General features: G+C 46.6%; 1 protein-coding gene across 1 annotated transcript; it reads right to left on the bottom strand.

Moving 5' to 3' along the window:
- Positions 1-1,756: 1,756 nt before the first annotated feature.
- GMFB (glia maturation factor beta) lies at positions 1,757-14,355 on the bottom strand. The gene is made up of 7 exons (XM_058806883.1): positions 14,289-14,355; positions 11,678-11,774; positions 11,236-11,285; positions 10,257-10,306; positions 9,160-9,242; positions 7,856-7,929; positions 1,757-5,557 (listed from the first exon to the last, which is right to left on the bottom strand). Exons 1-7 carry the CDS (start codon positions 14,289-14,291, stop codon positions 5,486-5,488), a joined length of 429 nt encoding a protein of 142 aa, XP_058662866.1. The 5' UTR covers positions 14,292-14,355; the 3' UTR covers positions 1,757-5,485.
- Positions 14,356-22,580: the final 8,225 nt, after the last annotated feature.

Here is a 22,580-nt window from a genome sequence, read left to right as displayed (position 1 = left end):
CTTACACCCAGAGTACCTCCTGTCCTTCCCACAGCCCCAGCAGCCCTCCCTCTCAGGGCTGCTCCGTGTCAGTTCTGCCTCAGTGGCACTGTCAGAACCTCACTGCCTGTGCTTGGCTTCCCACCCTCACCTGCACCTGAACAGGAAACTGCAGGAACTTTGCTGTGAGGAGCCTGGGAGAGGCAGCTTGTGTTCCAGTCAATGAACAGCAGGCACAGGCACACTCACACACTGTCTGTCACACACAGACAGCAACTGCCCCAGCTTCCATCCCTTGGAGTTGGCTGGGACAGGGCCTGGAGCAGCCTGGGATAGTGGAAGGTGTCCCTGCCATGGCAGGGGTGGAACTGGGTGGGATTTAAGGTCCCTTCCAACCCAAACCATCCTGTGATTTTTCTTCCAGCTCTTCCAGAACAAATTACATTTCTCCTCTTCTCTGTGTTATTCCCAGACACCCTGCCAAGCCACAGATCTCCTTAGCAAACTCCCAGCCCTGGGCAAGCTTCTCCACAGCCCTGGAAGGGAAAGCACCCCTGTGGGATGCTCAGGTGCACTGCAGGCTGGTCCTGCTCTGCAGAGCTTTCCCATTTTGATCCCTACTCCCCCTTTGCTTTGACTTTAATCACCACTCAATTGACCTTTTCACCAGAACTATGAGAAGCCACTGACCTTTCCTGAATGGAGGCAGCTGCCCTTCACTTCATATCCCTGATCTGGCAATTCTCTTTACTCTCCTGTTGTTTTATGGCTGTGATGTGGCAGTACCAATGAGCTATTGCCCATTTCCTAGTGCAGCACACTCAGTGACGAGCAGAGAATGCCACAGGACGCCACAGGTGACCTTCTCCTCCCATAGGAGAGCTATTTATTAATTTTTTTTCTCCTTTTCAGGAAAACCATTCTTCTCCCTTAGCAGCTTTTTCTTCCCCGAGCTTCTGGCAACAGATTTTGCCTTTCAGTGCCTGAGATGCCATCAGGAGCCAGATGTGCTGAAGCAGCTGTGCATTTTCTCCTTCACAGAGCTCTCTCACCTGGGAGCAAAGGGGTTTATTTCTGTCATGTCTAATCAGTGGCCTATTAACGCTGTTCCTTGGTGTTCACAGAAACAATCTATGGCAGGTACTGAAGCTGAATTCCTGGGTTATACTTGGCAGTTTTTTCAACAATAGAGGAATCAAAGTCTCAAAGATCACAACAGGATGAAACAGCAAGAATGCAGAAAATAAGGACTTAAATCAAATTAATGCAGTGGTCTCTTGGGCAGGAAAGAGATGAGCCAATGACTGTGGGAAGGTAAAAAAACCCAAGTTCCTCTGTCTCCTTCAAGCTCTGGTTTCCTTGACAGCTCTGTTCAGGGGGCACCTGCACTCTGCATTGTATTGCACAGCTCCAGGTTCTGCCAGGAGCCTTGTGGGAGAGGTGGAGCAGGGAAGTTTCTGTGACATTCCAGGCTGACACTGAGCCCCACGCTGCCTTGCACCTCATCTGCAGGCAGTAGGAGGTCTGTGACACAAAGGTGCAAAGCAGCAGAGCACAGCAGTTCCCTGCAGGATTCCAACAGCTCCTCTCCTCCCCATCACAGCAGATGGAAATGGAATTATTTTAGGTACAACAGCAAATGAGGGAGCACTTGAGACTGAAGACACCTGAAAGTCCAACACAAACTCCAGGAAGCTGAGAAAAGGAGGAAGGTCATACCAAGCATCACCTGTCACACAGGGACCATTTTGCAATTAAAACAGGCCAACACAACCTCTTAATGAAATATTTTATTTAAACCAATACAAGCACCATGCTTAGCAAAAAAAAAAAAGATTTGGTTTAAAGTAAACATGCAATGTGAAGTAGCAGAGACTAAACAGCATATGGAAGTTGTACTGGTTACTGGTATTTTCATGGAACTGCCAAATTCCCAAATCTGGCCGTGAACCTCTCACACCTTTTAAGACAAGTCTTGACCACAGAACAAACACAAGAGTTTCACTGAGCCCCATCTCATGTCCCACTTCACAGTCACTACATGTATGTATAAAAACAACATTCATGGTGTTTATTTTTGGAATGCTCTGAAGTAAGGAATTGAATTCTCTTGCTTCTGCCTGTTTGAGTCAGACCCGTCAGCAATTTAACATTGTTTCTGGACCAGCTATTTTACAGTTAAAGATACAAAAATGGAATCCTGGTACAAATGCAAAGATGCTCCTTTGGAGAAGTGAAAAAGGTGTCAACACCTGCATTATTGCCTCCTTTAATAGATCAGAACAGTATTCATTATACTAGAAATACACTTAAACCATCAAATACCAGCATTTACAATTTTTTGTTAAAAATATTCAAAACACTACAAGTCTATTTCATGGGCTGACATGCAAACTCATGCTTAAATTCAGCTTACCATCAGTGAATAGGATTACAAGAGCTGTATCCCAGCCATCTAGTCAATATTTAAAGCAAACCTGATTAATTGTGGCAGAAGTCTCCCTTGGAGAGACCTTTAACTCCAGACCGAGGATTTTATGGCCAACTTACTAACTCCTGAAAAATAGGAGCTCCCAATGGAAAATGCTGACTGTCAGACCTTTAGCTACAAAGGCTCCCCTAGGCTAATTTATGCTGTCCTTTAGAGGTCTGAAAATTCAAGAGAAATGTGTGATTACAGATGGGCAATTCACCAGCAAAGCCCAGCAGGAACATACTGGCCTGAACATGGACTCATCTGCCTCCCACTGAGCCCAAGGGGGCAGCAGCACAGAACACACAGTTCTACAGATAAGGTGGGGAAAGATGTTATGAAAACAAGGATTATTTGTGCAGGAAAGACCTGGACATAATGATGTCTTTGTTTAATCAACTGTTAGCACTACCTGCATCTCAAGAGCCCAGGACAATTAGCAGCAGCCAGTTGTGTCAAAACACTGCATGAAGAGCAAAGAGAACACAAACAAGGCTGGAACAGCAAACACCCTCTGCACACTCATCTTCCCAGAACCTGCAGCTGCTTCCACAGCTCAGCCAGGGAAGCAGGAGCAGCTGCCAGGCAGGGCTGGCTGAGGAGCAATACTGGTGGGCTGAGCAGCATCAACAGCACCTTCCAGGGGAAACTGGGCTTGAACACTCTCACGAGGATCTGTTTGCTCCCTGCAAGGCTGGAGGGGCAGCACCCAAGGCAGAAAGTGCTTAAGTGAGGCACGAGAACATGAGAAGTGGAAGAACTCAGCTGAAGGTTCAGCTGTAAGGAATAATGTTTTCTTGGCAGAAGGGGGAGCAATCCAGAGATGAAAGGTCAAATTTCACCATTTCATGCAGCAGCTCCTCCCTTCCCTCCTGATACAGGCCTCTTGTACAGTTATTTTTGTGCAGACCTGTGCAGGCAGCAGTTGGCTGCTGGCAGCCCACCAGTGTACAAAGTACAACAGACATGATTAATCCAGTTTTTCCCCACTGCAAATCAAGCTGAACATTCCAAGCAGCAGCTTCCCTCTCGTCCACACTGTAGTTTGACATGCCTCACCTTTAGTACAATCCCAAAAAAAATCTCAAAAGAGATTCTTGCTGTTCCCAGACTGATGCTTGGAATGACACTACCCTTTAGGCCAAAGTCTTATTTATACAATGTTTGTCACAAAAGACATGGTTTTTATTGATCTGCAGTACAGAATGATCAAGCAACAGTTTCATAATCAACATTTTTTCATCCAGGGAAATGAAATTGTTTTTCCAGTTCAGTATGTTAACACAGAAATTTAATTACAAGCATTTAATTCCTGCACCAAAGTATCGATTTAATTGGATCATTCCAACATGTATTTTGAAAAGCTCCTCTCAAGTCAGATTTATATACAAATAAATGAGCAGTAACATCAAACTAGGAAGAGATTTACCAACACTGAAGACCTTTGCAAATGAATTCCTTGTGATCTTGCAGGAGTTAGTGTTTTACCACTAACACAACCTAAGTTGACAAAACTAACCCCGCTTTCAGCAAAGGTTTCACAGCATGAAATACTGGCCTCCAAATTGAACACTGCATTCCTCCCAGCGAGCAGATTGGTTGGGGCAGCTGCATTTTAAGGTATGTTATCAACAGGAAGCTGCTCTTCCGCAGCCACTTGTTCAGAAGCACAACAAACACTCACGAGCAAGACAGGGAGACACTGTCCCGTGAGTGCTCCTCCTTCCTGCCACAGCACGTGCTGAACGTGGCCCACACCACACAACTACTCTATTCATATAAAACAGACCTGTAAAAAGACTGGTCATTTATAAAAGTTAAATACTATTTTCACATTAGATTTGCTGTTTCAAAGAGATGAACCGTTAAGTAGATGAAAATCAAATGATCATTTATGCAAAAGCTTCATCTGGAATGTAATTTTGACCAAAAAGCCTTTAAGAAAGTTAGAGGTTGTAATTAAAATACTCAAAAGCTACGTGTGGCCAACTTTTATAACAAAAAAGATACAAATCATTTATTATCATGAAAAGCTTTAACCTCCTGACTCCTACAAATGGAGCAGATGATTGGAATTTCAAAGAAAATGAGGTTGGCTTTTTGTTTTAACAGATGTCAACTGCAGCACGAGGCACTAGGAACAAATATTACTTGGATTCTTTAACAAAGTTTTTACCAAATTTGTAAGAAGTGGCAGTGTAAAATTCTCAAGTCCTTTTAAAGCTAACAAATGAAAGGCACACAGTATCACCAGGTGTTCAGATAACAGGAAATGAGCAGAGGTAAACTTCTCAACAGTGTCAGAACAGAGATGCAAGAAGAAATCTGGTGCAAGAGGAACCAGAGTTGTAGTTCAGCCCTTAGTTATCAGCTAGTTCCTGTGAGACTGTATTAGCATGAGAACTGGACAGTCAAAGCTTTGCCCTGAAATTTAGGAAGATTGACTCAGGCAACTGAGGAATTACTGGAATGACAAAAATTAGTTCCAAGAATTTGAGACAGTTCACATGGACTCGACGGAAAGATAAATGGATGGATTTGCAGTACAAGGATTTTGACTTTTTAATACCAAACAAATGCTTCCAGGGAGCTTCCAACAAATGCTTCAAAATTGAGAAGACATTAAGTCAAAAATTACTCTGGTAAGTGAGAGTACATAAATTCTGCATATAAATGGCTAATGTGTGTCATAAGGATGCATTTGTAGCTCAGAAAAAGTTAGCGTCAGCTTCCAAATGATGTTTGTACACGGTTATAAATCCAGAACTGAACTATTTTAGTTACAGAAATATTAGTCACAGGAGTGCAAAAGGAGTCCCTGCAGAGGAGTATTCCCTTTTAGCAGGTACAAATAAGGAAACACCTGCAAAGATTTGTTACTTCAAGGAGACAGACCTGCTATTCTTTGCACAAACTCTGCACAAGAGAGATACTGCAGGAGACAGCTGTGAATACAGTGCATTGCTTGGATGGAAGTATTCATGTCTGGTTCCAGTATCACCAGGATGGTACAGAAATACTTAGAGGTTTTCCTTAGTGGAAAAAGCCCAGTTTCTCACGCAGCCATTCTTCAGTTAGGTCTTCTGTATTTCTGATTTCGAATACCTAAACAAAATGGCATTGCATCAGTTCCTGAGGGATGGGGCTGGAAGGGACAAGCACACAATGCAGCAGCACCTTTCCACACACATGGCTGAGCTGCAATAAAACACTCACCAACCTGCAATTCTCAGGTGCTTTCTTGAAAGCATCAGATCAGAGGAAAATACACAACACTAAGTGGCAAAAACATCACTAACATAAACAAGAATCTTGTCATGCTATTTCTAGGTTTTACTCTTATCCCTTAGAATGTGAGAAAAGCACATGTACTACATTTTAAAATAACCCTGAAGTGGCCCCATGTCAGCATGCATTATCTCAGCAAGATGGTATTTTGAAGAATACAAATAATGTAATATCTGGATTGATTTAAGCCCAAAGTTCAGCAATTTTACTCAGTCCAACACACAGTTATTTTTTCTTTCAACTGAAATAAATTCATAGTAGCCAGTAGCATATTGTTTCAACTGTAAAATATCTCAAAATAGAAAACTTGGGGAAAAAACCCAACAAAATCCTAAAGCACAGAATTGTTTGGGTTGCAAAGGACCTTAAAGACCATCTAGTTCCAATCCCCTGCCATGCCAGGGACCCCTTCCACTGTCCCAGGTTGCTACAAGCCCCATCCAATCTGGCCTTGGGCATTTCCAGGGATGGGGCAGCCACAGCATCTCTGGGCAAAATCCCAAAACAATCTAAAAGCTACTAACCCAAAGCTTTGTGAAATCTTTAATGAAGCCTTGAAGCAGAAAACAAGGTCCAATAAACCAATATACACTTTAAATTCCATGTGGGCAACTAACTGGTTAGGGTTTGGGGTTTGCTTTTAATAGCCTGAACAGAAACAATGTCAATTATGATTGATTACTGGAGTCCATGAGATGCCCAAAGACAAAAGTCAGGTAATTTTACAAATTCACAGGTCTTTAAAGTGAAGAAACCCCAAAAATCAGTGTTACAAGAACAGAACAGCTTAACAGGAACCAAGCTAATATGCAAGTCACTGGAGACTGAGAGAACTCAGCTGAGTCATGAGCAAAACTCACAGCAGGAGGAAGTCCCAGCAGGAGTTAAAATGAAACACAGCTCAGCAAGTGGCAAGAATAAAGTACATCTGAAGAGCAAGCAGGCAATCCCAACTGGAGACAGCCTGTGCTCTCTGCCTTCAGGAACAATGAATGAACCCAGCCCTGGACTTGCATTCAAAAGCCATTCAGGCTGAATTTCTCCCATGTCAGAAGTGATAGGAACTCCAACTCTAACTGAGCTACTTCCCAGGCTTTCACCTTCTTCTCACCAGTGCCTTCTTCTTTCTTACTAAAAACTGTCTACCTCTTTCTATCAGTTATCAGGCCTCCAAGATACAGTCTCAACAGATCTAAAAAAAGATTTCTTGGGGCTGTGCTGATTTTTTCTGCCATCTTCTGCTGCCTTCCTACTGACTCCTGTTAACCTGAGGTCTAATTTAGAACAGAGGTGTCTTCTCTTACAAGGTACAGCTGGAAGAGGCAAAAGCTGGACAGAGCTTGGAGCAGCCTGGGCTGGTGGGAGGTGTTGGACCAAATGAACATTAAGGTCCCTTCCAACTCAAGCCATTCTGTGATCCATAGTTCTCTTACTGGCCCAACAGACATTTTTACTGGGATGTTAAAGGACTCAGCAGGATAAGGAATGAAGGGAAGTGCTGTGGGAAGTGCTGAAGTCATTTCACATGGTATGAAAAACCTGCAGCAGCTACTGACTCTATTAAGCTTTACTGCTTGAGGCAAAAAAGGAGTCTAGGTGCCATTTAGGCAAAGATTTCAAAGAAAATTTTTCATTTCTCCAAAATGAAAAATAGGTGACATTTCTTTTCTAAAATATACACTCGGCCAGACCTAGTGAATGCAGTGATTTCTTCTGGTGTCAGTACTGGGAGAACCCAGCACAGGAAGAAATTGTTCATCCCTTGGCACATGTTACTTACCCTGCAGGCTGTTCTGCAAGCATGCAGCCCCAGGAACCAGCTAAACTGATTCACACCACACTGAGGCTTCAGTCTATTCTTCCCATCAGTAAATTCCTCCCCCACAGCAAAGATGTCCATCCTACTGAGGGATATTTTTGTGTTACAGAACACTGTTCCTCCTGGTGTTTTAAGGTACAGAAATCTCCATACATACTCCTCCTTCAGCTTTCCTAAACCAAACTCTGTTCACTGTAATCACAAACTCTCACAAAATCCTTCTTGCCATTGCTTCAAGCAAGACACAAAACAACAGCCTGCAGTGAAGGGGGAGTTATTTCAAAAGCCAGTTATACCTTAGTGAGTTCAGCTGTCTGTACAAGCTTATTCTTGCTTCCAGCATACATCATCTGCTGCTCAGGCTTACATCCTGAAGTTATAGGGGAAAAAAAAAAAAAGATTTTAAAAAATTATTTTCACTGCAACAATTCAAAAATAAGTTGGGGTTTTTATTAAGAATTCTAATCTGAAAGCTAAAGATATTCAAAGGAAGAGTGTCAGGTAGCTACAGAAGAATATGCTCAGTAGTTGCTAAACTCTTTTATATACCTAGTTACTCTAGCTCTGAGAAATGAAGGGTAGAACAATGCAATCAGTTTATCTTCTTCCAGGGGATAACAAGGATAATCCAGTAATACCAGCAAGATACATTGCTACAGTTCAGAACACAGATGGAAGCCCAGGAGCAATTCAGCTCTGGAAGCCCAAACCAAGACCCAGGTTATTTGGCTCCTGTTAAAATGACACAGTGCCCTGTGCAGGTGAGTTGATGGTGAGGGTTGCTGTGACACAAGCAGAGGATGCTCTGAACTGCTCTCTACAAACCTGGGATGATCCAGGATTAGTCTGTTTCCCCTGGAACAGTCTGTTTCAGCACTTTCACATGCTCAGATCTGAGACAGGGAGCCCTCTTTTGCTCCTTTTCCCCCACAGCAGTGACAGCCCTTTAGACTGTCCCCTCACACCATCCTCTACTGCTGCCCATTACACCCAGGCCCCTCAAAAACTCCTCTCAAATCCCATCCTAACCCTCCTAAAGTCCTGTTCCTTTCAAGGGTAGAATGAAAGGAATAGGATTCGAAGACCCACAAAAAGAAATGGGTTCTCATGTCCTAGTGAGATGAGAGGCATTTCCTCCCTCCCAGTCACTTATGTCTGACTAGCAAGAGGGAGCAGAGCAGAACCACTCAGGAGCAGAGGCAGTGTCCTGCAGCCCTCTCTGTGCTCACTTCCTGAGCCTTACAGGGTCATGCTTTGAGGACTCCCCAAGATCTGAGGAGTGAACAGGTTAAATGAGGTTAAACCTCCATGAGGGGATGCAGAGTGCTCCAGCCCTGCCCCTGAGAGGTTGCTGAGCACACTGAGAACAGGCACTTTCAGGCAGACACACCTTCTGGCAGCTAAGCAGGAAACCAACGCTCCAGTTCAGCCTTCAGAAGTGGGAAAGAGAGAATCTCTTCTCTCAGACATCTGAAGTGCCCTAAATGTGAACCTCAAAGGCAGGAAAACCTCCTTGAGAGCACCAAGTACTCAGTTTTATCTTCCCTAGAAGAGAATATTCCCAAATTTACAACACACAGTAGCTACAGAGTTCACTCACCAACTGGGCTGGAGAAGATAAAGCACAATGGATAGGAAACTCTTCCATCTTCATGCTGGTACTTGTAGCTATACACAATAAATGTTTTTTCTGAGGTTAAAGAAACTACGAAATCAATTATTTTATAGGATATAATGGTCAGTTATCAGAGCTTGATGCAGGCAGAAGTCAGTGTTGCATTTAAGATGATGTTTTAATTTGGTAATAATAACCTCACTGTTTTGTTTTCACTTCCACATCTGACTTTCAGAACTGGCCCTGCCTCAGTGTGAGGGCTGTCTCTGTAGTAATGTGTCACATCAGAGCTAAAAATCACCCTCTCATCACAAATATTCCTCTTCCAGCTTTGTAAAAAGACTTCCCACACCCACCAGTGTGGTTTTGGCTTTTAATGAAAGCCAAATTCTTTCTTTGCTGACCAAGAACTTCGTTGTTTCAGGTGTTCTGCTCAATTTGAACTGCAGTTTTAGTGAGGACTTCTGTTTTCAGCCTCCCACTGCACTGTAGGCATGAAAGGCAAGATTCAGAACAGCACAGGGAATGGTGCCAGCCAGCTCTTGAGGCTAATAGGGCAGGTATTTTCTTCACATGTAACTTAAGTACCCCTTTTATTTCACTAGTTAATTTACTTCACCCTCTTTTGTTCTTTTTCCAAAACAGGGATTCCTCCCTGGATCACATGGCCACAGCAATTCCAGAATCAGTAACTGCAGCAAAACAACAACAGCCACATCCTGAGAAAGCACCAAAACAGATCCAGAGTTACACAGGCAGAACTCTATATTTAGAAGTAGCCAGTGACTGGTACATTTTACTCACTTCTTTACATTACCAGCAACGTGGCTTTGCTTTACTTCCCCAAACATTATATAGTGTAAAAGGAAATAAAATGTCAGGAAAGGCTTAAATGAGTCATTGTTTCAGCAAGTGGTACAACAGTTCAGTGCAGCCTGAGAACTGATCCCTGGGTTATTTCCCAAATAAAGGATCAGCAAGATCACACTACAGCAATTACTGGCCTAAAAAGGTGAAGTCCAACACTTTGAACAGCTTCCAGGAGTGAGTAAGTCCAAATGGCAGCAGCATGGCAAGGATATCGAGGTTGTCTCTCAGGCAGCTCATCCTTTAGCTCATCAGGAGAAATACCCTGGTGACATTAAACACAAGCAATGTTTGAGCAAGTACCTCACACTGGAAGGTTAAAGCAGGGCAATGGACACAAACACCTGTAGGGCAGATGGTGATCTACAGGTGAACTGATAAGGACCTCCCAAATTACTATAGCAGTTTAGGAAGATTTGTGTGCCAACAGACTCCTATGACTAAACACAGAATTAATGTTAGTGTGAATAATCACCCCTATTTTAGGCATAATAAATTGAGCAAACATTTCTGGCATAGTTGGCTATGCTGGCAGTTACCATGCTTTGCCAACCCTAGTACTAAATAAGTAAGCACACACTATAAAGTAAGTTAAAATCAGCTACATAAATCGAAAGTGTGAAAATTTCAGTCCTTCCTCCTTCAGCACAAAAAAAGGATTCCCCATTACATCTGAGTGTTACATTAACATCTACATTCTAGGGAACAAGAGCTCTGGTTAATGCTCCAATCCCTGGGAAGGATTTAATTTTGCCCTATGGACCGTTAAGAAACACCACACACTGGGCTGACCTTATTATGCCACCCATCAAATTTAGAGTCTGCAGGGGATTAGCAATCCTGCTTCTAATTGATGGCAGATCAGCTCAGAGACAAATGTGCAGATCTACGTGGAAACACAGCAGAAATCTCTTCAAAAAGCCAGCAGGTGCCAAAGATGCTTTTTTTACATCATTAAAACAGCTTTAAAATAACTTTTTTTTTTGTGCAATTAATTAGTCAACTCAATTGCTTCTGCATAGTTTCACTATTAATGGTGCTGTGCTTTACATGCAGAGTGACCATGCATTTAAATAAGCTCATGACCCAAATTAGATTAAGAGTTTGATAACAATTTGAAACTAAGGCAGTACCTTAGAGACAACAATACATTGCAGGCTGAAGATACTCTTATTTACAATTCATTTAACAAACCTCATGCTCCTCATCCAGCACCACCAACTGCTTATCCTTGTCGATTTTCACTATAAATCAAAATAAAACACAGATCAATGTTTTTTTCAATCGATTTACACAATGGATGCATGAAGCTTTTTAGCACTCAGCAGTTCTAGTCCTTGTGATTCTGTTTTTCTTCTCCAGCGTATCCCATGACTTCCCAAAATCATTTTACAAACAGTGGTAGACTCTGAGCCATAATTAAATATAAATACTCTGCTAAGAGCAGATGGAGACTTGAATCCTAAGAACAGCACTATTTTATTGTTAAAATTACAGGCAGAATTGGAAGTGCTGCAGCTCAGAGAACAAACACCCCCTGGCTCATGTTTACCTGATACAGCAGAAATCTCACACAGGGAAGAAAAGAGGGGAGAGGATTTTCTGACAATTTTTGTCAGGCACGTTTGGAACTTACTTATAATGGCAGCATTATTGGTCTCTTTGCGAAATCGGAATTTTCTCAGTTTCTCCACCAGGTCTTCAGCAACATCACAAACCACCAGAGATTCACTCTGCAAAAGGAAATGGCACAGGGGAGGGAGAGATAAATCCTTCCACAAAGTGAAACAGATAAAAAAAAAAATCCCTGTGTCACCCACATCTGTGCATAAACACTGAAGAGGGCCTGCATGCAGCTTGTCCAAAGCTTCAGAGCATCACAAAAACCAGAAAAAAGGTGGGTGAAAGGAAATTTTTTTTTTTTTTTTAAACCACATTAACAGAACATTTTTCTGTTTTACTTTCCCTCTTCAAAGCCACACAGTTAACTAGGAGTATTTATTAACTACTCCTGAAGAGGGATTATTCTCAGAGCTCTTAGAAGTCAACTTTACACTTCAGAAGTAGAATTTATACTTCTGCACTTACAAACTAAATTTTAGACCTCATTTTCCAAGCCCTGAAATAAGGGAGTCCCTTAGAGCAACAGCAAATGGGATCAAGTAATTTAAGCACTTAACATAGTAAGAGCTACTATTGGTATTTAAGAACAACATTGTCCTTGTTTATTTTTACCCACAAAAATATTGAGATTCACACACACAGAAAGAGTTTCAGACATTTTAACCCAAAACCATGCAGCCATTTCCCCCTGTGCACACCAAGCTCTCAGAGATGCTCAAGTAACATATTAGTCATCCCACTGAAGATGAGGAAGGAAATTATTGTTTCACAAGCAGCCATGCAGGTTATCTTCCCTTACACAAGCAATTTCTGAACTGCACCAAGCCAACCACTGCCATTTCCTGAGCAACATTTTATACACACAACATTTTATACACACAACCTCCATCTCCAAAGGGTTCATGCCAGCTTGATAAAGAAGTTACTTAAAATCTGCAGCTTGAACTATATTTATGAACTCCCAAGGCATCAAGAACTTTGTACCAAAGTAACTGTATTTCAAGGTTTCCTTAAAAAAAATCCTCAGATAAAAAATTGTGCAAGATTACCAATCAAAAGCTCTAATAAAGAGCTCTTGCATTGAGATAAATCACAGAATGTTATTATTTAAGCCCCCAGTTTTGTCTCTTCACGTTCAACATTGTGAGATTTCCCCCCAAAAGCAGATGGGTGGCTCTGCTTCCCCACTTCCCATACCCCAAGTTTGTTGTTGCTTGCTCCTAAAAAGATTTCCACCTTGATCAAATTCTGGCACAAAGTTTCATCCCTGTGCTTCCTCTGGACAGCTGGAGAGGAAATCAGGCTCTGCTGTGACAGCAGAGCTAAGGCACTGCCTGTACAGTGCCCCTGATTTTGCTTGTTTCCCATAAATGTCAAAGATCACCCTTGGCTCCCTCTGATCAGTCCCTCAACCCAAACAGGCTGAAGTCGATGATCTAAAAGGTATTTTCAAACCTAAGTCATTCTGGATTTTCTGAAACATCCCTACTGTCCACTCTCACTCATTGAGGGAAAAAACCCTAAAAAATACTTTAAAACACAACAGAATTCAGGGCCGCATTCCATAGCTGAACTTGTATTTCATATAAAATGTCACTTACACCCACTCTCACTCACCCAGGAGGTCTCAACTAAAAAACCCAGCAGGACTCAGGGCTGCATTTCAAAGCTGAGGTTCTATTTTATATAAAATGCTCTTTTGTGAAGGAAGCTTTTCTCCCCGTCCTCTGGGCTCACCAGCTTCTCCCAGCAGACAAGCCATGCTCCTGCTCACACCTGTGCAGCCACACAAACACAAATCCCTGAAGGAAAACACTCGGTAACATCAGATTCAGACTGTTTATCGGGGCTAAGCCGGCTCACCAACGCTTGGCTTAACAAAAACTGAGGAAAGGCAGGGCAGGATTGCTGCACAGACAGGGACACACCTGCCAGCACCACCGACGGGGGCAGCTGCTGCTCCCTGCACCCTCCTGAGCAGATCCCCCTCAGGACACCCCTCCCCTCACCCTCACACTGACAAATAAACGTGAATCTCCTAAAGAGCCTCAAGCACGGCTCTCGCCAGAGAGGCACACAGCAAAACAGCCCAAGATTTGATCAAATCTGCTTTGCAACTGCTCCTTCCACAGGAGGGTTCAGCTCCCCAAACCTTTACTAAAAGCAGCATGCATGTCTCTTCCTTTCTCCACAACCATTACTTTACCCATTAACCAATATTAATGCAAAGTACCCCACAGCATTCATCCACCAGTCCTTGTTTCCCTTGGTCTGTTCCAACCAGCAATCACAGCTCAAGTTCAAATTCACCACTCGGGTGAATGACTTCAGTGAGCAACAATCAGACGTTCTTCAGTGAATTAGCTCGAAACATTGCAAGACAACCAACAACCAGGTGCGATCAAGCCATCAGTCGTTTCACAGACCCATAATCAGTTCCTCAGAGGTCAGATCACGCGTTTTCCTGTTGATTATTCTATCATTTCCCTACCGAGTCTTTCTGAATCAGCTAACTATGCAGCTTTCAGCGGGGTGAGCCCCCTCCCGGCCGGACCCCCCCGCTCCCCTCCCCTCACGATCCCGCCGGGTCCCCCCTGAGGGAGCGGCGCGCGCTCCCCCCTCACCATCTTGGCGCGCGCACCAACCGCAGCCGCTCGCGCGCCGCCGCCGCCTCCTCTTCACTGGGTTGCGCCCCCTCCCTCACCGCGCCTGCGCGGCGCAAGCCACGCCCCCTCCATCGCCCTCCAACCAACCAACTGCTCTCCCGCGGGATGGGCGGGGCCATGTCACGCGTCTACGGGCAGCGGGGAGGTTCAAGGCCGCCGAGGGCGGGAAAAGGCAGGGTCACGTGATGCCGCAGCGCCACGCCTCTCTCCTTTGCATTGCAGGCCAGGCCACGCCCCCTCACTGTTGCCATGGCAACTCGCGGGCTCGCCCTCAGGCGCCATTTCGCTGAGGGGATCTGAGGGAAGCGGGGCGGGACGGGGTGAGCTCCGCTTTATAGCTCATAATGTGCCTTAAAAAGGGCAAGGACTGAAGGTTTAAACCCTGGAATTGAAGCGTGACATGAATCAGAAGTTGTTGTGCTTGCTGTGCTTGTGTGTAGAAGTGGAGTTTAATTCTGGAAGTCATGCAGGGTCTCCAGCACACGAGGCACAAATAGGAGCGGCCAGAGCCGGGCACACGCTCTTTGTCCATAGTGGAGCCTTGATGTGAAGCTCTCCTGATGCTGGAGTGAATATTTGGCCTTTTCCATGCCGCTCACAATTTTAGATGCTGTTAGAGCAGAGAAAAATGCACTTTTAAGGGATTCCATAACAGATTTAAGGATATAATTGCTTTCCTCAGAATGAAAGGACAGATGCAGCCTCTACATGTCACACACAACTTCTAGTAAATTATACTAATAATTAAACACCAAATTTTTAAGATACAGCTGCAGATTTTCACCAAGGGCTTAGCAAACACCACAGAAATGCGAGATTGCTGAGCAGCTCTTGAAGCCTCGCACAAAATCACAGAATATCCTGAGGTGGAAGGGACCCACAGGGATCATCGAACCCAATTCTTGGCTCTGCACAGGAAAACGCCAAAAATCCCACACTGTGCCTGAAGGCATTGAGCAAACCATTCCCTCAGGAGCCTGTCCAATGCCTGACCATCCTCTGGGGGGAGAACCTTTTCCTGATATCCCACCTAATCACAGAATCACAGTCTGGTTTGGGTTGCAATACACCCCAAAGATTATCCAGTTCTTACCCTACTGCTCTGGGCTGGAACACCTTCCACTAGGCCAACATACTCCAAATTCCATCTAATGTAGCCTTGAACATTTGCAGGGGATGGGGCAGCCTCAGCTTTTCAGGGCAGCCTGTGCCAGGGCCTCACAGCCCTCACAGGCAGCAATTCCTTGCCAACAGCCCATCTAACCCCCATTCCAGGGCAGGGAGGAAGCAAAGCACAGCCATGTGCTGCCAGGATGGCTTTGGGTCACCTCACACTGCCACTGCAGCTGTGACCGGCAGCTGCCAGGGACAAAGCTGAGGCACACTGAGCTCTCCAGCCTCCGGCAGGGTGGCAAAGCTGAATCCTGCCTCAAGTGCCACCGCTGTGGCTCCAAGAGCTCTCTGTGAAAGCACACAACAGCATCAGCCTGGTGCTCTGCAGACCTGAAAGGGCACCTGGAGCCCGAGTGCACTGCCAGGAGCCAGCACCTCTGCCAGCAGCGCAGGAGTGACAAGGGCCAATTTCCTCCAGAGGCATAAAGGCTCTGCCCATGGAGCCGAGGGGACAGGGGACTGGAAGCACAGCACAGCTGCCCTGGGACAGGCTTGACAGACAGGACTCAGGGCAGGCAGGGGTCCCCATCCTCCCTGTGCCCACCTGAACACAGGGAGTTAAGGCACAGGTGTGGTATTTGCTGGGTCCCCAGATGAAGGAGGAATTGAGAATCTGACTCCATGTTCTTAGAAGGCTAATTTATTATTTTATGTACTTATATTATAAAAAAGAATGCTATACTAAAACAGTACTAAAGAATAGACAAAGGATGGTTACAGAAGACTTAACAAGATACTAATGAAAAACCCGAGACTCTCTCCAAAGTCCTAACACAGCTGGATCATGATTGGTTATTAAATAAAAAACAATTCACATGTTGGATAAACAATCTCCAACCACATTCCAAAGCAGCAAAACACAGGAGAAGCGAATCACATAATTATTGTTTTCATTCTTCTCTGAGGCTTTTCAGCTTCCTAGGAGAAGAAATCCTGGTTTAGAGATTTTTCAAAAAATATGACAGTGACACACAGGGGGAGTTGTGGCAGAGCAAGCTCCTCTCCTCTGGGTTTCACAGAGTTCTTGGAAGGGTTATGACACAGAAAAGGCAGTGTGGGATTGGACAGTGCAGAGGATGTAGGGACAATAATCCTTCTCTTGCTTTCAAAAGCCTTATCCAGTCCCCACAGCTGGTGGAGAGTAGTTGGTATGGCTGTCACAGTGGCTCAGGAGGGATTTCCTGCAGCATATTTTGGAGCACCTGCAATGCTGCCTGGAGAAGACAGACCATGAACACTTTGTTGTAGGCAACAAGAGGCTTCCTGTGGGGATCAGCTGCCTTGGGGCAGCCCCTTCTGGGCTGTTGCTGAACTGCTGTTTCTGACACATGCCAAGCTAAAAATGTCCTGTGCAGCGACCGCGGCTGGAGACCTTATGACCTGGCTAGCTGAGATGGTGGCCAACAGTCCCACTGCAGCAGGGGGTGTCAGTCCCGGTGGCAGGGCCCCAGGGCTGGCAGCTTCAGGCACCCCTCGGCAGTAGAAGCCTTGGGCTGTGCCTGCAGGACGAGGTCTCGGTGGAGAGCTGCGAGGCAGGGCGAAGCGGAATAAGAGCCGGACACTTCCTGGGGTCCAAACAGGTTTAATGTCCCAGGGGGCGACCAGCAGGGAGTGACAAGAAAAAAGGGTTGAGCATGAGACTATAAAGGGAGGTGGTGACTAGGGGAGGGATTTACAGAGAACCAATCAGGGAGAAACAGGGGACGAGCTTAACATAATAGACTTGAAGGGAGAACCAATTCATACAATGTAGAGGAGGGGCCCCGGGACCTCAGCCAATCACTGCTCCCACTGAGGGGAACATTCTGGAAAATTGGGAGAGGAGGAGAGTGATTGACTGGGCCCAGGGAGGAGAGAAGGGTATACATATTTGGGAATGGAGGGAGGGGAAATTACATAACATGGGGGTAACCATAGCAACTGAAAAACAGACATAAACTGAGGCGGGGAAAACTGGGAGGGCAGAACCATCATAACAAAATGGGGGAGGAACAGAACAAATCCAACAAAACACACTACAACAGTCCTGAAACAACACGGTGGCAATGTGGGAGATTAGGGACCGAATACAAGATCTCGGGATGTTAAGGGCAGACAGAACCCCTCCCCTTTATGGTTAAAGTTACTGAGCCCTGTTTTGTTGACTGTTTACCCCCATTATATAGAACCCCGTGTCACCGTTAATAAACGCCATTTACCATCCACCATATTGGTGTCTGTGAGTCTGTGGCCTGAGCAGCAGGGGCATTGTTGCCGTTCCCAAAACAGGTTGTCACGCCTCAAGCGGAGGCAACAGGCAGAGACTGAGTTCTTCAGGCACGTGGCAGGGCAGGCCCAGGAGTGCGGCTGGCACTGCCAGTGCAGGAGCTCCTCACTTGGGTCCTGGTGGGCGAAGGCTTTTCCACCTCAACCTTGAAGATGGTTGTGATGCTCCTCCTGAACACCTCTGCCACGGTGCCTCAGGAGGGATTTCCTGCGGGATATCTTGGAGCACCTGCAGCACTGCCTGGAGAAGACAGATCTTGAGCACTGTTGTAGGCAACAAGAGGCTTCCTACAGTGATCGGCTTGGGGCCAGGATTTGGAGTGGTTGAACACCAAGCCTTCTCCAGCACCTGGGTCATGATCCAGGTCCGTGCACAGAGGCCATCCATGATTACTCTGGGCTGTGACATGGGTTCAATCAGCTCCTGTTCTGCAGCCCTTGAAAGAGATGCTGAGGCACAGGGCTGTCTGATGGCAGCTGAGCTACCTGATGATAGTGTACATATGAATTGTATATAAATTACCTGTATCTATACTTGCCTTTAGCGAGTTCCGTTATGCATAAAAAGTTTTTGTATGTACATATAAAATGTATATATGTAAGGTTTTGTATGTATATATAGTTTTAAAATTTATATAGTTTTCCAATATTGGGCAAAAAAGTAATATATAGAGGTTGACTGAGTTTGTGTGGCAGCAGCATGTGGAGGACCTGGAGCAGGGCACCCAGGAGCCAATTGACCGTGGCTGGGCAGCTCAGCTCACAGCTGCCTTGGGGCAGCCCCTTCTGGGCTGCTGCTGAACTGCCGCTCCTGCCTTTGGGGCTGTGGTTCAGGCGCAGGAGAGCAGCCGTGAGGCAGAGAGCAGCAGCCCAAAGAGCTTGAAAAGAGGCTTTGAGGTGCACGATGGAAATCGAGTGGAGAAGGCTTCGGGAAGGAGAACACAAACTGAACGGTTGAATGCCTGGCTACTCAGGGGATACTCAAGGTTTTGGATTCACGTCTATGCATCTATGAAGGAGCAGTTGGATTGGGCGCAGATGGCATCCACCTGACCTCAGACCACAGGCAAAAAGATGGGCAGATGTGGGACTCAGCAGGGCAAGGGACATCCCTGCAGAGCAGCGCTCTGCCAAGAGCAGCAGTGGCCTCCTCTCAGTGCCCTCCCCGGTGCAGAGGCTGCTGAAGACCGTGGTGGCTACACAGATGCTTTTTGCTCTACAATCCCTTTGTACTCAAAGGCCATGCTGGGCACTTCACCTGGGCTGGAAGGTCTGGCCAGGCAGGGAACAGGCAAGAGGCACTGCTGCTGTGACCGCCATGTGTTCAGTGGGGATGCAACGGAGGCTCTTCATCGCAGACACTGTCCAGGGCCTTGGCACTGTGAGCCTGAACTTGTTGGACATGCAGGAGACTCTCTGTTGGCAGAGGGAATTGCCCACTGGGAAATTGCTGCCTGCAGGTGTCTGATAATGGGAAGATTTGCAAAAGGTCTTTGAGGGGCTTGATCTGGGAAGAGTTGAGCAGGAAAACCAGAGCCACCCTCACCCCCTCCAGTTGTAGAAAAAACAGTGCCATCCCAACAGAATCTCTGGTGCTTTTATAGATAATAGTATTGATTATAATCAGCAGGATTGATGATGTTTCTTTCTCCTTGACAAGAGCTTGGGGGTGCTTCTGCCTGCTTTGTGCAGGGAGCCCCTGGGGCCCATTCCCTCCCAGAGGGGCTGCACTTGCTGGGTGCCGGGGCTTTCATTGCTGGGCCCACTGGGAGCCGCAGAGCTGGGCTGGGGACCAAGGGCAGGGCTGGCTGGGCTGTGATGCCCCTGGCCCCTGTGACATCAGGGGCAGCGTGTCACAATGGGTGCCACTATAAAAGGCCCCCACAGGGAGCGCTGGCCCAGCACAGCCTGGGCAAGCGGTGAGTGCACACGTGGCGGGGCTGGGCCGGGCCAGGCCCGGGGCACAAACGCCACAGCCGGGCCTGCATTGTCCCCCTGCATCCAGGGCCAGCCCCTGGGGCCGGCGCCTTGGCCAGGGCCCAGGGATGCTGCTGGCCCACTGGGACAGGCCCTGCTGCCTGCCAGCTGCCTGGGGCCCTCTGCTCCCTGCCCTCACATCCCTGCGCCTCCGGGCCTCACTGCAGCCCCCACAAGCTCCCTTGGTAGCCCCACTGAAACCCTTGTCTCTCTCCTCCTGCAGAAACCATGGCGGACAGATTAGTCCTGGCTGTGCTTGTGCTGCTCATCTTCCCGTTCCCACTGTCTGTGGTGAACAGATTCCGTGGAGATGAGCAGCACCATGCAGAGAAACAGAAACCGACCCTCCCAGAGCCACCTGAGCCTGGCTGGGGACCCCGGCTCCTGGCTGCCTTGGGGTACCAGCACCCTGTAGAGGAGATGACACCGGCTACCCCAGAGCCACCTGAGCCTGGCTGGGGACCCTGGCTCCTGGCTGCCTTGCAGTGCCTGCCCCAGATCTGGCAAATTGCTCAGCCACTGCTCATACTTGTGAGCTGGTGGCTTAGGCGCAGAAGGGCGGCCAGGAGTCAAAGAGCAGCGGCCCAGAGAGCTCAGGAAGTGGCCAGAAGGAGAAAGGAGAAAATCGAGCAGAGAAGGCGGCTCCTTAAAATGAGATTCAAAGAAATGGAGCAAATGCGCCGGACAATGAAAGCAATGGAAAAGCAAATGGCCCGGCTGATTCAAATGAATAGGGACACAAACAAGATGCTGAAGGTAGGCAGGGCAGGCTTTTGGAGGAGCCCAGGCCGTGGCCTGTGTGAAGAAAAGCTTCCTGCTGGAGATGCTCTTTGGGCTGGCCAAGGCGAGCCGCACATCTTTGTGAGCAGCCAGCGCACAGAGCTGCGCTTGCTGCCCAGCACAGCCCTGCGCCGGGGCAGAGCCTCAGGGCTCCTGCCACACCCTGCCCCTCTTCCCTCTATCTCCTCACTGTATCTATAGTCACTGTATCTATATTAGTATCTCTCTTTCCCCTTTATCATGCAGGAGCTTGGCATTTCCTCGAGGACGGAGCCATTTGAAGGAAGATCCGGTCAAAAACCTCGAGATTGATTCCAATTGTTAAATAGTTTGTAAATATTTAAAATATTTAAAATATTTTATTTGAAAATCTTTTTCAAAGTTTTAATAACTTTAATGTAGAATAATTCTAGAATAATATTGTAATAATAAGTAATAAGTAATGGCACTTGTTCTTTATATTTAATAATTTCTATCATTCATCATAATTAGTATGAATTATATTAAGTAAACAAAATTTAGGTATACTACGTTTTTATCTTAAAGCAGTGAATTTACATAATCTTCATGATTAAAATACTCAACTATTTTATTATTATTATTAAATGTAACAGTGTATAAAGTAGTTGCTTAGATAAGATTGACTATAATCACAATTTGTTAATTTCAAGGTTTAAAATACATTATTGTGATTTGAAAATGACACTGACTGCCCTCCTGTCTTGGGAGAGTGACTTCCCTCTGGGAGCAGCAGTCAGTGCAGAGATCCAATAAAGGCAATGCCTGAAAAATCTCTGTGTCTGTGAGTATCCATGTGGGACTCAGGTGTCAGCTGTGGGGAATTGCTGACAGAGGGGCACCACAGCACCCCTGGGCCATGCACAGGCTCCTTTCCTCCCCTCTGGCTGCTGTTCCTTTGGTGCTGTGATCCACCTCTGCTCTAAGGGGTGCCAAATGCAGGAAAACCAGGAGTGCCACCACTCAGACTGTCACTGAGGTCCCTGCAGAGCTCAGGAGCCACCGTGGCTGTGTAGGGTGTGGAACGCTGCAGTGGGCCATGACAGCAGGGCCAGCAGGGACAGGGGGACACAGCACAGGAATCACAGCCTGGGACAGGCCCAACAGGCAGACAGGACACGGGGCAGGCAGGAGTCCCCATCCTCTCTGTGCCCTCCCGAACACAGGGACATAAGGGACAGGGGGAATGGGGACACAGCAGGGCCCTCTCCTCTGGGAATGTCCCACCTGCCCAGGGGCCCTGACAGAGCACAGGGGCTCAGGCTCTGCAAGGGGACCACGAGGATGAGGAGGACGATGCTGAGGTAATATGGGCTCACACTCTGCATGCAAACTGCTCCATGGAGGAGAAAACCAGAGGGGCCTTGCCACAGCAGATCCCTTCTGAGGGAATTTTTCTGTATTCCTGCACATGGGTGTCCTGTGCAACATGGAGCACATGAACGCACTTTGACACCAGATTCTCACCCCTGCTCGAGCATTTTGGCTCAACAGGAGCAAGCATTCCCTAATAACACAGGGGTTCAGCTCTTGTGCAAAGCCACACTAATTTTCTGCCAGAACTGCTCCTCTGCTGCTTCTTGATGTGAAGGAGGCAGGAGGTGTTTTGGCTAAAGTTCCTTATCTCTTTTGTCTGATAATGGGAAGGTTTCACAGAGGTCTTGGAGGGGCTGGATCCAGGAATAATCAAGCAAGAAAAAACTGAAGCAAGCCCCCCTGAATCTCACTCAGAAAGCACAGTGAGAAAAGCAATTCTGGTGCTTTCATAGTTGATATTATGCAACATATTCAACATTAGTGGTTATATGTTTTTCTCTTTGACAAGTGGTCAGCAAGATGGGCTTCTGCCTGCTTTGTGAAGGGAGCCCCTGGGGCCCATTCCCTCCCAGAGGGGCTGCACTTGCTGGGTGCCGGAGCTTTCATTGCTGGGCCCACTGGGAGCCCCAGAGCTGGGCTGGGGACCAAGGGCAGGGCTGGCCCGGCTGTGATGCCCCTGGCCCCTGTGACATCAGGGGCAGCGTGTCACAATGGGGGCCC

This window comes from Ammospiza caudacuta, chromosome 6 (genome assembly GCF_027887145.1).
Source record: "Ammospiza caudacuta isolate bAmmCau1 chromosome 6, bAmmCau1.pri, whole genome shotgun sequence".
Lineage (NCBI taxonomy): Eukaryota > Metazoa > Chordata > Aves > Passeriformes > Passerellidae > Ammospiza > Ammospiza caudacuta.
This window is presented reverse-complemented; position numbering and strand designations above follow the sequence as displayed.

Bases quoted from the DNA above. Each gene is read 5' to 3' on its own strand.
- GMFB (XM_058806883.1), bottom strand. The intron at 10,307-11,235 runs GTTTGTTAAATG...TAATGTCACCAG, and splicing joins TGCTGGATGAGGAGCATGAG to GGTATTTCTCCTGATGAGCT. The intron at 5,558-7,855 runs GTATAACTGGCT...CATTTTGTTTAG, and splicing joins AGACAGCTGAACTCACTAAG to GTATTCGAAATCAGAAATAC.